The 24239-nt window shown below is 36.4% G+C and overlaps 1 protein-coding gene across 8 annotated transcripts in view; it reads right to left on the reverse strand.

The window, feature by feature from the left end:
* LOC126053490 (neural-cadherin) overlaps nucleotides 1-24239 on the reverse strand; it is a 254021-nt gene that overhangs the window by 105225 nt on the left and 124557 nt on the right. The window contains exon 2 of one of the 8 annotated variants that reach the window (XM_049852453.2): nucleotides 3193-3488. The exons of the other annotated variants lie outside the window; for them this stretch is intronic. Coding sequence (XP_049708410.1) covers nucleotides 3193-3250 — 58 coding nt within the window. The 5' untranslated portion in view covers nucleotides 3251-3488. The remainder of the gene's footprint in view (nucleotides 1-3192; nucleotides 3489-24239) is intronic. 8 annotated transcript variants of the gene reach the window in all.

Consider the following 24239-nt stretch of genomic DNA (forward strand, 5'->3'; position numbering starts at 1 on the left):
GGGGAATTAGTCACGGGGCTGGTAACAGCTGCACAAGTGCGCGCCCCGGCTGCACCCAGCTACACCTACAGCAGGAATAATCTCCACGATTTATTTATACTTCATGACTTCGTATTTTTAACACCCTTTTTTTTACTTTTGAACATATATGCATGTTGATGATAATCTCTTGTTGATTCTCATTATATAATTTACTGCAAGCACATCAATCGCGAACGTTTTAAAGTAATGAAGTTACTTACTGTAAATAATTTTTATATTGAAATAAAAGCTCAAAGGTACTTTACTCAATCCTATTAATGAATATTAAATGGAAATGACATTTCTGACTATTTATCAGGTTAATTCTCGGATATATTAAAATAGTCCTTTATTGACTACTATGGTATAATTAAAGGAAAGCTTTTTGCCTTTAAATACATGTACGCTTGAATATGTTCTCTTTATAATAACTACACTTGTGTGCCTAATAAAAGTAATACTATCACAAACAAGCCGGAGTAGACAAACGTTCAAACAAATATTAAACATAAGCGCTGAGCCGGTTAACATAAGCGGAGGCGAGCGTTTTGTGAAGTGTGCGCACCAGACGAACGCATTAGGAAGATTAAAACTTGTAAAAGCAAAGAAGCGAAGCAACTGTCTCTGCGCGTCACCGGCTACACATGTGCTTCGTAAATAGGGACACGTCCCAACACTACTGCACGCTGAATAAAATTATTCACTTGACTGTATCGAATGAGGAGATCAAGTAATTAAATTATTTGCTACCACATCGCTGAATATTGCGATGTTGCGTTTTTTGGGTGCATTTAATCAGTTTTGTAATTACTTCAGTTTCCTAAACTAATTTTTATGAAGGCTTCGTCTTACTATCAGCAGAAATTTAACCTAACAATTTGCGGCATACAGACGATTTCAGTGAAAAAAAAAATAACTTAAGTCCCGCCAAGTACTCGTACCGACTTACGCATATAAAGATAAAGACTGAGAAGCAATCTTTCCTCCTCCTGTTCATTTCTTTCCGCCATGTAAATGTAAAAACAAAAGCGGGGGAACGAAGGAGTTCATAATGACCGTTGTATAACGCTTTGTTAGGACACATGGCAACAGTCACGTAACAACTTGAAAAAAAAGACGGAGAAGAAAATACTATTTTTAATGCTGATACTTTTGTCTCTTTTGATACTGATGTAGTACGCTCAATGTAAGTGAAGTAAGAAGAACTTGTGAAGTCTCAAGTATAATGACTTTTTTTGCGAAGTTCTGTAAAGAAATGTCGAGTTCGTATAGCACGCGAATCGGAACTTCCTTCAGGTGTAATAAAAACATTGTATTAAGAAATATGTACATAGAAATTATGTAGATATCCAGAGGGACTGAATTTTTTTTTATTCCACAAAAAAAACTTTACAACTGGGTAAACTCTGAACCACCACTCAAACAAAAAAAAACAATGATCCATCTTTAAATAGGTAGGTACACACATTTGTAAACTGAACTCAAAACCCAAGTCAAATGTACAATGCGCCACTAAACGGACTACAAGCAAGTATTAAGTGCACTACATTCGGTGTAAACTCCCACATAAAGTTGCATATTACAAACAAGGCTTGCACTTAGAGTGCGCCCGCACTGCCCCTATCTAGTGCGCTCAGGCCTTAATTATCACAAATGTGACAGACTTGGTATGATCGAGCTATATTTGTATTTGTCTCTTGGGATTAGGATAGCGAAAGGCAAGTCGCATTGGCGTATGTTTTAATCCAAAAAAAAATAATTAAACAAGTGAAGTTGTACCAAAAGATAAAGGCTGTGCGCGGTTTCCTCAATTTTTGTTATATTTTTTTAAACTCTTGTCGTCGAAAGCGCCATATTATCTTTAATCTTTAATTTAAATAATACAATTTTAAAAATATACTAGATTTAGGGAGCTGGAGCGTGTTACAGAATTACATTATGTATGTACACGAAATTCTATTCGATATCAAATTGCAGTTTGCTTACAATAGTTTAGTCGCTATTCAATTGCTGCAGCACAGAGCATTTGATAATATTTTGTGGTAATGATAATTATGTGGATACGCTATCCATTTCCAACATTCATTCACATCGTATCGTGTTTTAATTTAATGGGATTTGTAACTATTGATTGAAACTTCCAAACATTGAGTAAAGTCTCGCATTTATGCTCCTTTATATGAGTCGACATTAGTTTTTCGCGCAGTCGTTTGTTGGAGTGACGTCATGAATATCCGCGTACGTTTTCTTATATTCGCGGTTGGCGTAATATAGCTGGTAATATCCGCATCTATCGCTGGCATCCGCACATAAGGTAAAATGAAGCGAACAGTCTCATTTTGTGACAACCTGCGATGACGATCTATACGCGGAGCAAACTTCGTGGAAATATTTACATCGTGTTCTGATGAAACTAGGTAATTCTGAGAAACCACCATTTTTCAGATGCTAGCAAATAATAGTTCGTGACTTGAATACAGATTTTTCTATCGAAAAAAATATTTCATATTTTCTTCATCTAATAACATTTTTAAATGGTTATGGTTTCTTGTGTATTTGATAAACATTAAAACTAATCAGGTACCTATTATAAATAATCCTGAGTAGCTTTTGTACAAAGCAATATATTGTGATCAAATATTAATAAAGAGATATATTTTACAAACTTGAGCCATGTTAAATAGCTAGTGTTGTACTAGATAATAATTTGATTAAGTAACTTTCATGATACACAAAAGTAATCAGATCCAAGACAATTTAATATATCAATGAAGATAAAAGGCACATATTTGTCAAGAAACAGTATCTAGGCGTATAATGAAAGAAGGGTAGTATATTATTCTTTCTTACGACTAAGTTGTTTCTCGTGTCGTACCTTTTGGGTCTAGATAAAAAACATTTATTATATACTTCTACGTGGCTGGGCAAGAGTCGTAAATTGAATTGGAAAGTGTCCTTATTATATTGTCTGTATGTGACTATGTACGCAATTACGCTATTGTATCAGGCCTCGACAGTTACAAAATAGCTAAAACAATTTTGACAATAAAATCTTTATGAAAAATAGTGCCTTGTTATAACGACCTTATTTTGTCAATTTTTATTTCGTACCAGTTATTTTTCAAAAGGTAAAAGAAAACTTAGTTTGTTTTTTGAGCATGGAGGACTTACCTATGATAAGCCGAAGCAGGCTGGCAGCGAGCAGGCCCAGGTCCGGAGAGTTAGCCATGGGTCTCTCTCGCACTCACGCTACCAACACAAATTCGAGCCATCACATCGACCGCCGACGACGCACCACACCACGCCAAATATCACAGTTTGTCTTCACCATCTCATGTCAGTTCACACAACACACAAAACTTAGAAATACTCATCGAATTATTACTCATTATTTAAATGTTCCGTGTGCCGCTGTCCACTTTATTTTGTTCTGAGTACCTCCCTTTTATTTTATTATATAGAGTTCGCTGTAAGACGATTGAATATTACAATAAATTATAATTTTAGCGACAAACCACATGTAGTTCCCGTTAATAAACATTACAGTTCAATTAAACGGAAAATACATAAAATGATGTCGAAATAATTATAATTAAATTGTAGCTTATACAGGGAATTTCATTTATGCGCTTCGTGGCTATGTATGTAGGTATAGTTTAATTTGCCTCGTATTTATATTAAAATAGGATGTTCACATACGTATTAATCTAGGCACGTATATTATATACTAGACTACGCCTGCTTTAAAGTTGAAGCTGTACAGATTATAACCACAAATGTACGAGTGTCATAATGTTCGCACTATCTCCGCATCTTTCATTTCTTCTTCTCTGAGCAACGCGAAACAAATGGCAACACAAGTTTCCCACACCCGCGTACACATTTGTATTGTACTCCAAAATTAAATGTAGTTTAACACCGGCAGGCGAACATAAGTACAGTAAGTAGATCCGGCACCAATGTATTACGTTTTGCAGCTAACAAATAATATCTGACACTAATAGATTTTCTATGTCACACGTAATTTAATCGTGGTTTATCAGTTACGGTACATTTGCGAACTGCGAAACTGGAATGGCAAATATAATGTGGAACATTTACAACGATTTTAATGAATACACAGCCAATCAAGTTTTATTTAAATTACTTACAAAACAGAAACATCAACGTGTTAAAATATATTTCATAGGGCTCATTTACGTCCAGTGTGGGTGAATATTTAATTAAGTATCATGCGGAATTATAGCTTTTGTGGCATTTTTATTAATAGTTCATTTTTAATAAACTCTGAATATAAACAACATCAAAGGTTTTCAGCTCCACTTATCCTAGTTGCCAGAACTGAATATTTCACAATAACTCATTCAGAATTGGCGTAGGTAACTTTTTTAATTTACGCTTCAGAATAAATGCACGCTCCGCGGTGATTTATTGCGGGACACTGTTTGTTATATTTTAATCAGAAAAAGTAAAAGGACTTTACTGTCCTAACATTATCTCTTTAAGTGTAATCATTTTCGGGTTTATGGAAATATATCACTTTAGTACGCTATTAAAGCTCATTGCCTACCTTATTTTACTAACTGCAAATAAATATTAAATACGTATCTTTTGTCCAAGATGTATTTTATTTTACAGATTGTAGAATAAAAGCTATTGTTCTGTAAGACCCACAATGGTTTTCATATCCGTTGAAATGAGAAAAAAATTCTATGTAAATTAAAGAATGAAATATGCAGCAACAAAATAACAAAGCCGTCTTTATATCAGATTACTCAGCAAGGCATGGATCTGCGATATTCAAACTAATCCTACAAAATTCCTCAAGCGAGTGCCGCCCTCACCCCGCCCGCCCTAGATACTATCATAAGTCTCACAAGCAGCGAAAGCTACCATTGTCAAAGTTATCAGCACATGTTAAAGCAAGATTTAGATAGTTTTATTCTTCGAACATAAGTTATTGTTGAGAGCTTGACTTTGACTAACTTATTGAAGTACGTACACTTCTGAATTTAGATCAATCAATATTTTGCGATAGTATGTAGTATGGTGCGGTCGGCGTCTGTTTGAATAGTATCGCAGCCTTTGTGCCATGTGTTCTGCGCTCATGAATATGCTGCGGCCGAATGAGAAACGGTCAAAACAATAACCATTAGAACAATAACGAATGGTTTACAGGTGTCCGATTTTAATGAAGCGACTACAATGGATCGGGCCTACGGAGTTAAGTTCAAAACGGGGGGAAAGTTTTATCTCGTTGTCATGGGAAAAGATTATATTATTTCTTTATCTTAAAGTCCGTGCCAAAAAAGAAAATTATGTTGTCTCCGGTGGGTCCAGAGGAAATTAGAGGGCGCGACGCGGAGCTGGTCCAGTTATCAGTTGGTTAAAATGCAAATTGTTCTCTTTTGTTTGGCGGCGCCGATCGACAGCGGCGCTCGCCGGCGCTAAACAAAAACATTGCAAAAATGCTAAACACTCATTTATAGGCGACGCAGACATATCCCCTTTCATCGTTTTAACAGAATTTCAAAAGAAACTATTCAGTGACACCGTTTTCACTTGAGTATAAACGAACGCCTGAAGCGCAGATGTACAGATTCAGTTTCACCTACAAAAGATACGAAAAGCAAATTCCTATCTGAAACTGAATAAACTTGTTACATTACTACAATGTTTTAGTTCCTTTTGCTTTTAAATTTTTGTTCCTGGAGATATATTTATCTGTAATACCTACTGTGGAAGCGCGCTGCATGGATATTTGGTATCTACGAGCGACCAAGTTCGGTGAAATAAAAATAAAAGTTGTGGAAACAGCAAAATAAGCCAATGTAAGGAGTTTTCAATTTTACCTGGTATATGAATGGCATAACAAGGGAATATCAGAGAACTTTATGGACAATGAAGCTGAACTTTACAAAGTACTTATTTTCATAGTGTTTGTCTGATACTACAATTGTAAATAAGTATCTATCAACTACTGACTATAATAAAATGTGCTTTATTGATACTATGACTTGCGGCGGAAATGTTGTTGTGGCATAATCATAGACTTTAAAAAAAACAACCTAAACAATTCATGTCCGAGCAATGGTAACCTTACTCGCCTGATTGGAAGGACACGCATGTAGGCGCGAGAGAATTTATCCGAACACTTTCAGATCCCCATTGAATGGGAACTCTTAAATCAGTTTCCTCCACGTCTGTACTTACCCTACAAAATAATATATTCGGAAAGTTCGTGAACGGAATACAAACAGGCGCGGGTCGGCTGGAGTGCCACTGGCACAGCATGAAAGGAACCGAACAAAGCGACCGAGGGCACCTCATACGAACCTTACATTACAAGGACCTACTTTTGATTTTACTTCAACCATTACACACAACCTCTATTAATTTCGACCTCTATTACATGAGAGTGAAAATCGGATTACAAACTTCAAATGAAAATTAACGTAATTAAAACAATTTCCCCCGAAACAATGGCCGGTTCGAGCAGTATTCAAATGCCATAAAATAAATTCACGATATTATTCGATGAACCGTTTCCATATCCCTTTTACCAGCAATCGGTACGGGAAAGGGGCGTAATGTAAATAATCGAGATTAAACTAGATTACAAGCGTCTCCTCCTAAACGACATAAAAACTAGAAGCTTTTAGATTACTTGAACCGCAGCCACAACAAAGTTTCAGAATAATAATTCACGGGGGGATTAGCAGTGTGGATAATTCTGTCGCAAAATAAATCACGGTTTAAAAAGTGTTTAAAAGGGGTGCGTCGTAGTGATTTGTGTGGAGAGCCGTGACGTGGCGGGCGCGCTCCTGCTGGCTAGTATACGCTCGACAGCGATACGCCACCGCCCAGTGCGCCACGCCTGCACCGCTAAGATAAAAACATGCTGCCCTGCTCGCATTACACCTCCGTCGCCCATCACGAAGACACGAACCCGACCCACTTAGCATATAAACAATACAATATTGCTCGACAATCACATTAAATTGTTCGCACCTAAAAGAGAAAATTACGGCGGTAATGCTTACCAAATGAGGGGACGAAACCATTAAATATAAACAGGTCAGGTATACACTTCACCGAACACGCTTACGTAATATAGTATTTGGTTGAAAGGGACGCAAGTATTTCCATAATCGTAATCAAATGATTTACAAATATTGACCTCTCTGCTTCGATATCCAAATAGAGGAATCACGTTTCATAAACCTTTTTTACTGTTATCTAGATATTTTATTCTGTGGTCTAAGCAAATATATTTTTATTTGTTCGGACAAGTTAAAACATTCCGTAAATACAGGCAAATTGTTTTACAATTATTGTCATGACTGAGTATCTCAATACTAAGTTATGCAAGTTTATAAACAAAGGAATAATTCGAAATGCGAGAAGAAATATGAAACGGTAGATAAAATATTTGAAACATTCGCAAAAGAGTGAGAAATCTCAAAGATTCCGGCAGTCTCGAGGAAGAAAACTGCGGCATACATAAGTATAGATAAACTTTATAGAGACGGTCGGTATTCATACAGTGTTTTAACCAACACAACCACGTATTTATCATGCTATGTCGGAAATAAAGTTTTCGTGGGACCGCACACACTAGCTAGAAAATATGGTACGTCGACTTTCTGGCTCTTTTTTTTATAAAAACAACAAAGCTTTACGCTTTGAATGTGGTCCACGCGAACGTGGCGATTTAACGCTGGGCGAATTTTAAAACGTGACGTACTTTTATACCTCAAAGAATATTACACAACTTTTGTGGACTTACAAAATTATACTTCAAAAATGTTTCGGGTTAGGTTTTGTTTACGAAATATCCAGCCATTAGCCACCAATGGCCCGACCATATGCCGTCGGTCGGCCAAGATGTTGCAGGCAATAAATGCTAACTACCTAATAGTTCTTCGCACGCTAAAGAGATTTTTTACAAGAACAATATTTCGTACAAAATCTGTGGTGTTTATGTACGAACATTAGCCGTGATACACATTAGGGAGGTCTATTAAGTGTCAAGTATCAGTTAACATTCGGGACGAACTGTCGCAACATAACAATTACTTTGAGTGCTCCACAGCTATCTCGCAGACATTTACATTGATATTAGCACATTATACTTATAGGCTATATGGACCTTATTATTCATGAAACTGACAAGCTATTTCGGGTCAAATCACACAATATTGCCAATATTGTTTTGGTCGCAACGCAACAGAACTTTCGAGTGTTGAGAATTTATTGTCATAGGAAACTAAAACTAATTGCTTTGAAGCAAAGTCAAATAACTTGTTGTATTAAAGTAGTTCTTCAAAGTAATTAGTCCCAAAATGCTATTTTACTTATTAGGCAGTAAATCAGGAGATAATTTTAGACTCTCTCTTTCTCTCTGATTTTAGTGAGATAAAGATTAGAATCAGTAAAACGGCTTTAACCTACTTCTTTAATCTACTCATTTAACCTTTGTGATTTAACTTCATATAATTTAAAAACGCAGATAAGCATTAAGAGCAAATAATAGCGGTATTAAGTTAACGAAAAAACTTTTATAATAAAAGAAAATCCCTGAAATGTATGAAACAAATTTATCAAAGTAATATTTGCGATGGATTATGTCTTGGGTACTTTAAGGTAAATAAAAATAGATTATAAAGTTGGCAAAGAAGTAGCGAGTCAACATTTGACGTTCACTTAATAGAAGCCGCGCTATAGAGACATGGATAAAGGACACACTCATGTTAGTGCCCCGGAGGTCGGCGCCACAATACTTACATTTTATCCTTAAAAGGGATAATATTTACAGCCAGTGATTCAAAATGGAGCTCGTTTTACCTCTTACACGCATATAAAGGGTCGTCGCCGGGAAATTAGTATTAATTAGATGTTACACTAAACTAACAGTGTAACGAGTACTGATATAAAGTTTGGGGTATGTTTATATCAGCAATTAGGCGAAAAGTTTAAAGGTTGTCATCTCGGAAGACGGGTCACAATCACGCGTGTTTGCATATTAAATATGCCAATCAGGCTTGTCAGACCCTGAATTCTCGTTACTTGGAGCACTAAATTCCAAAGCCCGAAGCGAAGGTCCAGATTAATTACTATCCGGGCTGCCAAAGTCTATCTTAAGTTATTCAGTATTTTTTCTTTGATCATATCTAGTGGGTATATTTCTAGTGAATTCGATCCCACTGTTATCCCTCAGGAGTCAAGTTTTTTTTTTTTGGGATAGGATGTCATACCCTCACAAACTATCTGTATGCAAAACATCAAGCCGACACGTTGCTCTGATTCTGTGTAAGAGAGAAAAATCACACACTTTTCCATTTATCATTTCATAATGGGCGTATTTTTACCATGGCATAGTCTATTAATCAAGATTCTACACAATCTGTTAGTGATAAATATATGCATATCCGACATTTTACTGTCAAAAACAACAAATAACGTAGGTTTACATAACATGTGATGCTTATCAAACTGTGTAAGTTATGGGGGTCCATCGGGGAAAATGGTTTGATATGGAGTTGGTGTGCAACCAACCAGCAAACTGTCACCTATGAATGTAAAACATGGAGGTATCTAACAAGTTACTTAATTCAAAATGAGAAAGAAAGATGTTGCAGGCGTAGATTTTGTACTCAATTGGAAATACAAAGTGCGAGATCTTTATATAAACTTAACTCAAATTTAAAAGTCAGTACATTTTCTGTACACTCCAAAATTTACCTCTGTATATATTTCAGCAAATCCCATTATTCTCTTATACAGACAAACGGCTTGCCAACTTGACTGTACAATGCGGCTTCAATGAATACCAGATTGCTTCCCGGACCCTTCTTCTTCATTTTAACGGTTTCCTATTGCCAGCCTCCGCTTTGTTTTAAGGAAGTGTCGTGCCCTCATTAGCAACCATAAGACAAGTTTCTTCAATCTTGATATGGCAAAATTGCGGTTTCTCACGAAGCGACTGTCATCCAAACTCCACAACCCTTAAAGGATTATTTAAAACTTCTGGATTATACGAATAAAACAATGTTTAACTAAATCGATCCTCTACATCCGTTGTGAATTAATAATGTCAATGAAGGTTCATAGATTATGTTTACATTTCGTATTACACATAATTTACCATTTGGTCGGCGCAGTGCATGCGGCTTCGATAATTTACGTTCCTAATTACCGAGTCGGGTAACGAGTGGATACAAATGTATATTTACTTGGCCAATCATCTACCTGTGCCGTCAAAATCACTAATTACATTACACTGCCAATGTTAGTAGTAATAAACTACAGTTGACCGTAAAAATATATTAAAAGCCGACCTACAATATGCAATCTAATTCCCATGGTATTTCTGGAACGAAAAATTTACTGCCGGAATTCTAATACTGTCTAAAAATATCAAAGGGATGCAGCACGCATTTTACTCATAGTAGGCGATAGCAACAGTATTCGATGAATTTTCTAGAAAATATGTTCCCGGAAAATATGCTTATTGAAGCCATGCAAAAGCATGGCTCACACGTTATTTTGAATATATAAATATCTGTTGGATGAATCCAAAAGCGAAATCTTAATATCACATGAAGGGATAACAACATATAAATTCCGATCATGAATATTGCACGCACGATAGCAATAATCCTGTAAGAGTTTTATAAGGATCGTAAAATTATCGTTTTACGTCCATTACCACAGCGTGAGGTTGGCCTTGTCTGATTGGTGCCATTCACGGAATACTGATCGCACTTTAATCGTGCTACCTAATCGACGGAAGATACTTTGTAGCTGAGTGAAGCGATGCAAAGGGGAATCTCCAATTGAAATGAAACTCCTACCCACGTTTATATTCATGATTGTACCTGTTCTAAGAATTATTTTATACGTCTTAACGTTAGCCTTGGAAACATAATATCGGTAAAAACTTTTCTACTACGTTTAATAAGTAGTAATTAATTCAGAGCTTCTGCCAAAAAACTTGAGCGAGATGTTTACATGAACAATATTCAAACAGTCGCCTACATAAAGTAATTAAAAAGTTGTGTGAATTATTAAATGAGAAGGCGAAAAGCTACAAAGATTAAAATAAAAAATAAAAAAAACATTATTAGATTAGATTAAAATAACAGTGGTGGACTATTCGAATATTGTAAGTACGGATAAGTAATCAAAAGGCAGGAAGCAATAATCTTCCCACTAGGATGTGGAGTCAAGCTAATCATGTCGGACGCTACCCGCAATCGCTTTCATTACTAAACCGTTGAATAAGACCGATTCCGATTACCATCGAAATTACACTATTAGAGAACAGATCAAAAGGTTCTGTTTTGACTGAAAACATGACGTAGAATGGAATATTTATCACGAGTATGGACCGATACTCACACATACGTACGGCGCATTAATAAATACATGTATAAAGTGCTACAGTGAATGGTTTAACAGCCAAGAGTCTCGACCATCAACCTAAAGAGGCTCTCGTGGACCAGTTGGATCAAGAGCTTGATACAGAAAGCGGTACTCTTTGAGAGGGCTTGCGTTGTCAGGAGGTTTGTAAAGCCACTGGACCTCATATATTTTTATGTATAATTGTTTTTATTTAATATCGTTTCGTTCACAACACAGTTAAAATATAAAACTAAGTAGCTAAGTAAATAAATAGACCCTTTTATTTGGTGACGTTCTGATTCGAATTAAAATTGCAACTTATTTACTTTACATATTCCGATGAGCCGATCAAAAATAAATGAGGGAATGCTACCTACATAACTATCGGACATACGAAGGAATGTAATTTATAGGTATTCAGTAAATTTATGTCTGCAAGATCCTTGTGTTCGACAAAGGAATTCCTCCGTACCAATTGAAAGAACTGTTTTCGGGGGGATAGGAAATTCCCGGAGTTGTGATTAAAGTAATATAATAAAATATGAGGACTAGACTCTTCACACGAGTCTGCCTGTAAGAACAGCAAAAGAAGCCGATAGAAAACAAAAATACATTCGAATTGAGAACCTCCTTTTTGAAGTCGGTTAAAAAGTGTTTATCCAAACTAATATTATAAATGCGAAAGTAACTCTGTCTGTCTGTCTGTCTGTCTGTCTGTCTGTCTTTTCTTCACGCCTAAACTACTGAACCGATTTGTGTGAAATTTAGTACAGACATAGTTTGAAACTTGAGAAAGGACATAGGATAGTTTTTATTACAAAAAAATAAATAAAAATAAAATTATTCCGTACATATAGCGCCATCTATTGGTCAAATCAAAAATCTGCTGGTAGTCACTATTCCACGCGAACGAAGTTGCGGGCAAAAGCTAGTTCACAATAAAGGAACAAACAGTTTTCGAAATTATAGATTTCAGGTTAAAAACCAGCAACGAAAATCGTCGATTAGTTTCCGAACGAGGCGCGAATCCGTTGAATATTTCAAATAGGTCAGCCGCTAGGGCTAAATTAAAATCAACTTCGGCTAATTGATATAACACCAATTGTTAAACGTTTAAGCCCGATCTTCATTCAAGTTTTTGAAATTTAATAACTCGATTACCGATTATCCGAATATTGCTAACGAACGATAAAATACATAATGTTTTTGACAGTCTTTGTTTGTTTATTGCAAATATTACTATATTGAAATTATTTAAATTGTATCAATACCGTTTGTACGCTACATTCAAAAATTCTCCATTTCGGGAAAAGTGTCGTTTTCACACGTGCGGATTTTGCCGCGCGGTTCCAAGTCCTATCATTTGAATGGTAGTTGTCAATTGTTTGCTGTCGCTAGTCCGAATCGATCGCTGTCGAGCTGAAAATTGGCAAGTGTAAAAGCGCTGTTATATCAATCAAGGAGTATCTACAATACAATTAATTTTGATCACGTTGCTTCCTATTGTTTTTGTCGGTCAAGGACAAAGGAACGAAATAAGCATGATGAATCTTATTTAATTTATTAATTAGTAGAACGGTAACAAAAATTCAATAATGTCATGGTAACGAATCTCCTTAATTCCAACATTAAAAGAAAAAAAAATATTTTCCTTTATGTATAAAGGTTTCATTCCATGTCTTCATATCAGCTTGTATCAAGGGTTTCCAAACAGTGTAATTTGTCGCACCTACATATATTAATAATTCGTGACTCGAACATTTACAACATTAATTGATTTATTAAATTGTGTTGAGTCCGCTCAAAACAGAGAGAGGCAGGTTCGATTCACGAAATAAAATGAACCAGAAACCATACATTGTAAGCACAATGTCTTCATGTACTTCAATTAGAATAAAATTTGAGCACACGTTGCTTACAATCCCTGCATACAAAGTAACAGATTCCTTATCTAACCGTTCCAGACCAAGATATGGGGTAATAGTACCCTCAGTTGCTCGCCTTGCAGTTCTCAGTTTGGAATAAGAACCATATCTACTTTCCGCAGCTATATCCGCATAAAATAAGATTTTGAACATCTCTAGCGAACTTGATCTACCGAGATCAAAGTGTCCTGCATTCATTTCTATAATGCCAACTATGTTTATGTAAAGAAAGGCAGTCGACCACGAAAAGTGGGAGAGAGATTCACGATTCGACTCGCGGCATTTGCGGCATCTTAATTAAAGCAACAGCAAGATTGCCAGAAAAAAAACAGTAAAATAAATAGGTTACAGTCATAATTTTTGAACAAATTTTCATATTTTAGTATCATAAAAAACAACTAAACGTTTCAAATTAAATGCTTACTGAGCGTTCAACAATGTTATTTACCATTGTAAAAAACGAATAGCTGCTAAGTAAAGAATTTAACTGTCCAGTTTTAACGACGAGATAGCTAATAAAACGGCAACCGTTTGGGATTCTGCACAACTGAAAGCTTTGAAACAACGGATCGATTTAATTGTACTAACGTGTTACGGATCAAGACAAAATTAAGAGATTTAACGTATATACAAAGTTGAAGTTCTAAAAGAATTCAAACGGTTCATTTATTGTGGAACTACTTACTCCGTGGCGAAAGCGCATTCCTACAGGCGTATTATTTATTCATGTTATTAATGGAACTACTCGTAGCGTGTCGAGGTCTATTAAGCAATTCGTAATAAGAATATATCGACACAGGCCCAGCGAAAAAGGAAAACAGTAATGATTAACGGATAAGCGATTCGGAGCCAACAGCAGACGCTTAATCAAGAATGCGTAGGAGTGACAAATTAGTCCCTACAAAGTTGGGCCGACCGGTCGGACACCCGCCTCCTTATTAAAATATCCATCTATTTTCCGATCCGCTTCCATTATCATGGTGGATTCTCTCGACAGCTGTTTGACATATTGGAATCAGCAACAGACTGTCGAACAATCTTTTGTAATAAAAAATATGAACGGAGACGTTCAACGAGGAAATCTCCCAGACGTCAAGTTAAAGGTCATCGGTGCGAGAGTAAAATGATAGATGGAATCCCGGTGTTCACAAAAGTAACGAGCACCGGCGGATAGAAGAAATATGTGAGGTCAACCGACTGACGTCGGTCACACGTTGTTGGGATCGAGCACAAAATAGATTACGGTCACCGCTTACAACTTTATTCAACCTGCTCTGAGCCCATTCTCAAGATCAATAAAAAAAGCTGCTTTGATTTCAAATGAGCGCTGGACGATTGAGGCCCTGGATCAGCGCGACCTTTCAACAGCACTCCGAGTTAACTACGAAGTTTCTTTAATCTTCACGATAAAGCGAGTTCTTTGGTAAATGATTTAATTAAAACTTCCATCGAATTTTTGGTGTCGAACTACTAAGTATCGAAATGTAGAGAAACCGACAAGTTGTTAGTTCGAGTTCGCGAATTTCGACACCTTTGCAAAGATTTAACCTGTCGTAAATTATTATTACAATGCTATTGAGAGCAGTAAGAAGTTAACAAGTGCAATTTATTAGAATTAAGAAGTCATTCCGAAAGTCGCCGTATCTTCGAACCTAATAAACATTTCTAGAAACAGGGAAAACAACACTAAAGTAACTGGAGTGTTACATTTATGAATTAGAGCTTAAGCAGTGACGACTTCTATGTAATAAGTAAGTTCTTACCTACCTTCTCAGGCTATTAGGGTTATTTCATAACGAAAAAGAGTAAATGAAAAATCTTTTGCTGCAGTTAATGGTGTAAAATAATTCTCACTCAATAGAGGTGAGAAATTAAATGGGAAAATTGCCATCTTCACTCGAGTGCTCACAACATTTTAAGTTCTTTTCCGATATAATCGGCAGTATTTAAATGCGGCAGAGGAGGTAATAAATTTCCCATTGACGACGAGACGAAGAATTGAACAAAAACGGCTCTTGTTGAATTCAGAGCCCAACAATAGATAATTTATCGTGGTCGGCTCAGGCACGCTGTTCTGCGTAAAATAAAAACGTAGGTATCTATCTATCTTCAAGGGGCCATAACTACTTTCATTCCATGCGGATGTAAGCCAGTTTGCAATTTTACTCCGAGACACAATAACTTTGGCGCTAAAACTGCCATTATCATCCTCCCGTGCTTACGGCAATAACGTTAAGAAGAAAATGATTATAACAACGCGTGTTTGTTTTCCGCAAACTTTTTAACGGTTACATTAGGAAAACATTACCATTAATCAAAACAGTTAACTGAAATTAATATTTTATGTTGAGCGATTCAAATAAAAACTAGCAATTACACTAAGTGGATAGCGTATCGTAAAGGTTTCTGCTCACTAAGCTTAATTTTCAGGCGGATTCATCGTTCTCTTTTAAAATACGTTCTGCTAAATTAGCACTCACTTCTTTAAAGAAATCTCAAGCTGTCCTTCGGCCCGGAAAGTCACATTTTCTGTTTATTTCCTCTTTTTTCAGTTGTATAAAATAAACGAAACAAATTCCAGCTAAGATATATTAACACTGAATGAATCTGTGGAGACTTAATATCTCCAATTTATCTTCGGTTTCTTTTGAATATTTTGTTTCCACGATACCAATCTGTTTTTTATTACGCGTAAGTATTTATTTTGTTTCATTAATCGTGATTAAATGGAGCCAGCGAAATAAAACATAATGTTTTGTTAGGTATTATGGTTGTAAAATGTTTATTTATGATTGAATAGTTAGTTGGTATAAGATACGAATGTTACACCGTTACTGCTCTTGCCGCTAAAAGTAACAAAAAACCTCTTTATTTCTGACGTAAGTAGAAATAATTATTCTCTTATTTTTGGTATCTAAATACGCCAGAGCGCTCCTTATGATTGTCTTAATCTACTTTAGCTTATCATAATAGAAATTTAGATTGTCGGGGATTAAGACAATGACGGTTTTCGTTCAAACACACCTTTGTCTTGTGGGATAAAGGATGTCACTCATTGCTTTAATGGCGTCCAGATCGACAATCCTTCGAATTTGTCGCACATTCTACGAAAGCCCTTGATTTGTGACTGATGATGATATAATCATGGGCTGACCCACATTCATTACAGTAGTTATACATAGCATATAAGCATTCCGTTGTTATGTAAGTATACAGGTATTTTCATCCTCTGCATAGCTTTGTATTAAATTTTTTTACGTAGATTTTTTCATTTATTTAACGGAAATATTCGAATAAAACCTATCATTTAAGCTGAAAACTTAACACTTTATATACGTTCACAATAATTTTCTCGATACCACTTATTCGCTTTCGACTGCGCGCTGCACGTTGCTAAAGTGAATGTTACATATCCAGTTACCCGCATATTAAAGCTTCGCAGTTACAGCCTGTTTCAACGGTTTCCGTGGCTATATCGAATTATAGTTCTACCGAATGATCGCATCCGCAATCGTTACCGAACAGTGGGGTTATAGTAACGCAAATATATGTTCCCATAAATTCTCACATCCTTAGTCACGAAGTTTGATCGTTAACTAGTATTAAAGGAGATATAAAGCTGTCATAAACTGCGCTATAACTTATTGGGACTGTAGATCGGATTGAACTGGCATGACGCATGCCAGACGCAATAACAACCTGAGTTTAAACTGGATCATCGACAAACGCACTCGTATCTTCGGAATATCAAAGGAAGTAAAACTGACTGGCTGACTGACAAGTCAAATGTTCTTTAAATGGCGTCACTAGACTCAAAGAGATTTCGGAAATTAAGTGCGGTGTAAAACTTACTTGGTTTTATTGATTTCCAGTGTATCTTTCGATTCGTCAGTATCATCTTCGATTGTTGTACGGTACAAGCTTTGAAAGGCATTCGCGAACGGAATCGCAGATAACCTATTATTTATTGTTCCGAGGAAAACCGGATGAAGTTCAGTCACGTCCGACTCCCGACGACGTTAGCCGATTATGTTGGTAAGGCAAAAATCATTTATAATTTTGTTAAATTACCAAAAAAAAAATATAATTAATAAGGGATATTATGTAACAAACAATTTAAAAGTTGCGAAGTAATAAAATAAAATAAAAAACTTCAACTATTTTCATTATTGCAACTCGAAATAATAGTTTGCGCAAATAATAGTGTAGCAGGTATTTCCTGTGGTTACCAACAAAACGCATTATTTTTTTCGATTATTCCACCTACGCTTTGTGGTTTAGTTTGCATTTTCAATGTAATTCTATATTGAAAGCAGACATCATTCACATACAAAAAGCATGATTCGAATCGAATAAAATGTTATGTTACCAACATTAAATAGGCATTTAACAGTCTTCGATGCTTTTTTTTTTACTTTGACAAGGGTTCCTTCCGAAATGCTGAGCTCATTATAAATCCATTTATAATTTTGCGGTATCAAGGAACCACCAAACGAAGATATGATGCTAAGTACAGAAAGGGACTCACCATTATACAATCTAATATGAAAAAAGATCACGTAAAAATATTATCTAAGAACGATTTTCAAAATGGATGGATTAAATAATTACTTCATTTATTGACTTCCAATTTAATTTGATTAAGGTATGTTAAGTTTTACCTGATTGCGTGGGTTTAATGATATTACCACATTTATTAATTTTATCGTAGTAAAATTACCTCAATTCTTATTATTGTGCAAACCGTAGTTAATAAATGATATCGAATAAGATTAATTGCACAGGGGGCATTTCGAGCCAGTTCGTTCATCAAATATTTCATGTAGTGCACTCGTTGGTAAGCCTGAACTAAATAAACATGCGCAGAGATTTCCAACAATTTATCTAACACCCGTCAGAGAAGCGATTGATGCTTTCAATCCACTCGCGATAATTGTTTCAACTGAATGTGCGTAATTTTACTATATTCGGCAATCACAAAAAGACTTTTGGTTCAATAAAGAGAAATGTAATTAATCTAAAGCACATTAAATCAGAACCTTTTCCGTTATTAAAATAGGACTGCTCTAAATCCGAAGTTTACTGTGGAATATATTTATTTTACTAGTAATAAACTTTTAAGGATTTATTCATACTGATCCTAGTAAAAAGGATCATTTTTTAAATCAGTATTAATGAAGGATCTAATAGACAGTTCGTTGTGGACGGGACATCGCTTCATTAACATTAATGAAGCAATTATTCAGTAAAAGTACAATGCAATTATTGTCACGGAGGAATAATTTATTATTCCAGCATAACAATGAGATTTTAGCAAAAACAAATACATTATCTGCGTCCGTGTCAGTGGATGGCCAAGTGCCGTGGAGATATATTTTTCCGGCTCGCATTTTCACCGGAGCTCGCTTTTCAATTTATTTCGTCGTTTTAGCCGAGTGACGCCGTAATTACGGCACCGCGCCGCGCGGCTCGCCGCATAATCGTCGAGCTATTTTTTAAAATTCGGCCGTTCGGCTACACGCGATACCCATAATAACCGTGGAAGTCAAGCGCATGTGTCTGACATCTCGGAAATTCGGTGTCAGAAAGAAAAAATATGCCCATATTATTAGCAACATCCACCTAGCGGATACGGATGCTCCCCGCAGAAACATGTGCCCGACATAAAATGATAAACGAGTGATCTGGCACCGGCCTGAGTCACTTCAGATTGTATGTATTTCACCGAGAATATTTTGCGTACAATCGATCAGGGAGAGACGCGGCCTTCGACGAAACATTTTGCGTCATGTTATCAACGCTCCTTCATAGAGAGGACTATCAACTAGAATTTTATAAGAAGAATGATAGCGATATAAAAAACAAAGAACAAGTTTAACATAATTTTACGGGAGAGTGGGCGCTCGCTATAGGAACTGTTGGGATACGAGGCGGCGTTCAATTCTCTCTGCTATAATGCCGCGATAAAAGAGATTGAACTTACTTGGTCCGTAATAAGCACTCCCTGTTCCAGTGCGAATTACGAATAAACGATGTGCCGTTTCATTAAAAAATAGTGTCCATATATAAAAGTCAGTGCTCTGTTTAATGTGATACATTGAGAGTATAACAGGTTAGTGTTCCACGTCTGATAATAATTTAATTACAGACAATGAGGCGAGGTAGTGTGGCGTCCCAAGGTTGTCGGACCTAGCGCTCTCCACGTCGAGGAAATACCCCAGGATATTGGTTTCAACGTGTAAGGAGTTCAATCTCGTCGCTTCCGTTGGGATAAAGTAATCTTTGTCGACGATAAAAGCCGCTCTGTTTACCGATGAAAGGGAAGTCAAACCAATTTACGAAACTAGACGTTGGAATTCTGGCAACAAAAGTAGCCAATTAAGGGCTGATTTTTCAATCATCAGTTAGCTTCTATCTGAGGAATAAATATGGCGGTTTGACATATTTTCTATATAAAAGCTGTCAAAACGTCAAACATATTCTTCAGATAAACGTTATCTGGCGATTGAGAAATCGGCTCTTATTTGATTTCTGAACCTAGTCCTATCAATATTAATGTGGGCCCTCAAAAGATGTACTCTATAATATAGGTATTATTTTTAAAGGCGGGATTGGAAAATTTATCGAGACACTGTAAAGAAGAGATATTCTTGTTTCTACTATGATAATTTTACCTCTAAATAAATAGAAAATCGTTTTAAAATGAAATAAGAAATCATTTAATCCCTCGTATTACAGATTTTCATTAAAGAGGATTCCAAAAATATATTATACGAACAGGCTTGGTACTCTTCGTGGAATCTGGTATGACAGTGATATTCACATATTAAATCTGTGTATATTTAGCTTTATGTTGATCTAAAGTAGTATATACTTTTAAAGATAATTGGCATGGATATAAGTAGACTTACGATGACAAAATACATACGTTTTCTATATCTACTATCAGAGTAACCTACATGACCACGGGCTATCGTTGCCTTGGGAAGATTGTCCTTCAAGTCGTCTGTCTAGCAGATATCACTTCTAGCGATAAGACCGTCGTACCCTAAACCCTAAAACGTCCACATTTTCATGAAATCAATTCTTTTTCTTTTTTTAAGCGTTTTAGATTATATAAGGAGCATTTTAGTAAGTGAAAAATACTATTGTTCTTTGCTTTTCGTATCTTCACCACTCTAAGACACTAAGGTTTTCAAGCAAACATTGGAATAAGCTAATGAAACGTAATACAAAGGCATTGTGTACATACACATTATGTATCTCTAATATTCGTTAAGAAATCCCTTTTATGTTACAAATGATTCATACTGGAGTTTGGGATGATACATGGTGAGTGGGGCATACCCTTGATCGTGGGACAAAAACAATAGTGTCTCAAAGACGCTGCCGAGTCCATTAGGGGAAATGTGTTTATGACAAGAGTGTGATCAATAGAAGGCCGGAGGGTCGAGAGGTCGCCCGATTCGGGATACCGACACACGGACACGTTATTAATAGTCGCCTCGTGGCCAGCCCTGAATGCTGCCGGATTTTGGAGCACTAAATATTGTATACATTTACTACGAACATCCGACATTCGATGTCTATTCATACGATATATGTGCTATTAATGGATGGAAGATAACTGCCTTAATTTGATGCATGTGTGTATCGAAGTCGCAAGATGGAATCTTTCGAAGGGTTTCTAAGATATGTGGTTTTGCTTGAGGCGGATAAGTTTCACAATTTATTGGATGCCACTATTTAAACTAAATGAAATTTCGTTTTCATAGTTGCCATCCATGACCTCCATACTAAATGCCGGCTTTTCAACAGATATGTCAATATTTGTTTTAGACAGATACCTATCATATCATAGCATAACAAATTGGCCTGCACCCACGTGTAGGAGTTATATTTAGATATCGCGTATGTAAATAATACTGTGTTTCGGTGAAACTTTAGTTTTGCAAACAGGAAAATTGTAGCCGGCGTCACGTCCGCACACGAATCAAATGCATTTTCCTGACACAGTGACTGAGAGCAAACAGCGAGCGGCCTCGACAGCGGAACATCTGTCATGGTACCGTGCAACATTCTATTCAGTTATACGAAAATACCAGCAAGTACGACGACGCTGTCAATAACGCAATAAAATAAAGATGCAATAAAAGAACTCCACATTCAATCGAATTGTTCGTCACTCCCTTTTGAAACATCGCATTCCCTGAAAGTGTGCAGTTGTCCTAAATCGAATTTGAAACGATGTGGAAATCTGCTACTGTATTCAACGTTCTGTTCGTCCTCGAGTAAAGCATTAGTGAGGAATTTAATTTGTCAAGTATGATGCGCGTTCAGGTGCTGGAGGGTCGTTAGCGAGACGCGCGGCGCGTGCCGGTGCGCAAAGTTCCGCACACACGCGAGTTGCAGCTCCGCGCGCGCCAGCCTCGCTCACAACTTCCACGAATTACACTCACCACGTACGTACTCTTGCATTAAACCAGCGGGGTGCTTTCAAAGCTAAGCGAATGGAAAACTTTAGTGTTCAGTTAATGCTACGAACCTATTTACGTGAAATGTTGCAATTCATCTGCTTGATATGTTTGCGTTCCAGATTACAAGTTTACTCAAGTTCTAAGCTAAATGAAAGCGGATATAACGGAAACTAACTTTTTATGTAAAAGACTGACCACAGGTACCGTGCGAGTGCAAAATTTATTGCTGCATTTTAGTGGTCGGGAGTGTGCAAAGAAAGAAGCAGAGTAAGCAAGGAGATGGAAAACAGCGGATGTTGAACGGCTCCGGCCTGCCCATTAAACTGGGCCGAGGCGGAACGCGCAAATTCTAGCTTAAAGAGAAATCTACTGCGCGGACTTGAAAGATATGGCGCTGCGTAAATTGCCGCTCCTTCCTACTTGAAACAGGATTAATATTGTCAGATTATACCGCCGTCAGATATAAAGCATTTTAAATTACAATTATTAGGTTCGTTAATTATAAGATGTACCTTCACACTAACTGGGTCCTTTCTTAAATACATTCATGAAAGAGTCCCTTCTTTAATTCAAGGAAACATAATTTTACACCTTTTTTATTTATATAGGAACTCCCCTTAATTAACCTTTCATATTTATAAAAGCTTTACAGTGTGTTGAATCCTTATTGTAAGCCAACAAGTTTTTTGTTCTGAATGTTGTTTAATTTGTGTACCAAATATTAAAACAAGCATATTCCGACCATAGGTAACTATGTAATACCATGCTATTTCGATGGCAAACTAAAATTCATACGCGTAAAAATTGCAACGGCTTCAAATTTTTCAATTTTGAACAGTTCAATAAACTGAATGGTTCGCAGCAATCATCGTGTAGTTCGATAAACCAATTTCATACAATATAAATCAATGAAAATGAGATTCCGACGACGCAAAGGGATATCAATTTAATATTCAGTAACGCAGACCTAACGAAGTAGTCATAAACGTCAGTGGCATGCATCATAATATGGAAAGTCGACATCCGAGTCGGATTCATGAGCTCTTTTATGTAACGTCACTTGAAGAAGTCGTAGAAAACTTTCGAGTCGGTATATGAGAGTAACAAGTGGGACGGCAATCATAGTTCCGAGTGTGTTCGAGCGCAGACAAGTGCTGGGACGAAATCATTTTATGCATTGTGCTCACTCAATCTGCAAGCGCTTAGCAATGCAATCTCTCGCATAATTCTTGAACTTAATCTGTCGTCGAGCATCGCATCTCAACCGTGACATCGACGACGACTTTGAGAACGAAATATTACTGCTTCGCTGAACGCTGCAGCAAATATTAACGTCAAACGTAGAACAGGTCATTTCTAAATATAGAATTCATTTCCGACTAATGTACAAGGCACTAAACGTTAATCATTAATAACTGTATTGGATTTAGTACTAACAAATAAACCACTAATCACAATTAAATGATTACATCATATTGAAGCCCAATTCCAATAACCTATCCTTATACACCTACACACACCGACGCATGTGCCCCGAAACTATTTCATATTCACTAAACCAATATTTTAGCACCAGCATCATTAAACGCAATATAAAGTGCAGTGCCGATAAATATAAATCTAAGTTCTGGGGCTACAAATCTAAATCGCTTTGATTTTCAATGGTCGAATAGCACAGTAGGTAGCTTTCAACGCCTGGAGCGTACAAAGATACAAATCGAAAAAGACCGATGAAAACATGGAAACTAAGTTACCTACCGCTCGTATAAATCCGACACAATAAAAGTACGCCTCTATCGGCACTGTCATTTATTTTTAACGTAGTCACGGGAGGTTTGTGAAACCGTGTCGATGGCATTGTTTTTAAAAAAGACATGACATAAACAATTCCTTGTCTCTTTGGAAACGAGTTAGGGGAGAATGGCAAGTGCGTCAAGAACAGGTTTGATATAACGTCGGAAGCATCGGTCGGGGAAAACATCCGGGCGAGACACCGGCGCCCTCGCGCGCCCCCGCGACCCCCGAGAAAGCAAATAAGCTCTAACGAAATGAAAAACAAATACTCAGTAGATACGTTCAACGATTTAAAGAACAGACTTTGGTTGGAAACAAAAATAAATTACTTTATTCATTCTCATATTTATTGACCAAAAATAGAATAAAAGTAATTAATTTTGCTGAATATTTAATATTTAATTACTACCATGGTACATCGATACTAACTCCATTGTTACGGGTCCAAACCTAGCAAATCGTTAAGTAAATATTATGATGGTTATAATTCCTTATTAATAATAAAAAAACAAACACTGTTTAGAATAACAACAAATTATTCTTGAAATGTTAAATATTTCGTAGACAAAATAACACAACTATTTACTTGTTCTAATTTAATTGGCAGCTAAAAGCT

The sequence above is a fragment of the Helicoverpa armigera genome, chromosome 6 (genome assembly GCF_030705265.1).
Source record: "Helicoverpa armigera isolate CAAS_96S chromosome 6, ASM3070526v1, whole genome shotgun sequence".
NCBI classification, from domain to species: Eukaryota; Metazoa; Arthropoda; class Insecta; order Lepidoptera; family Noctuidae; genus Helicoverpa; species Helicoverpa armigera.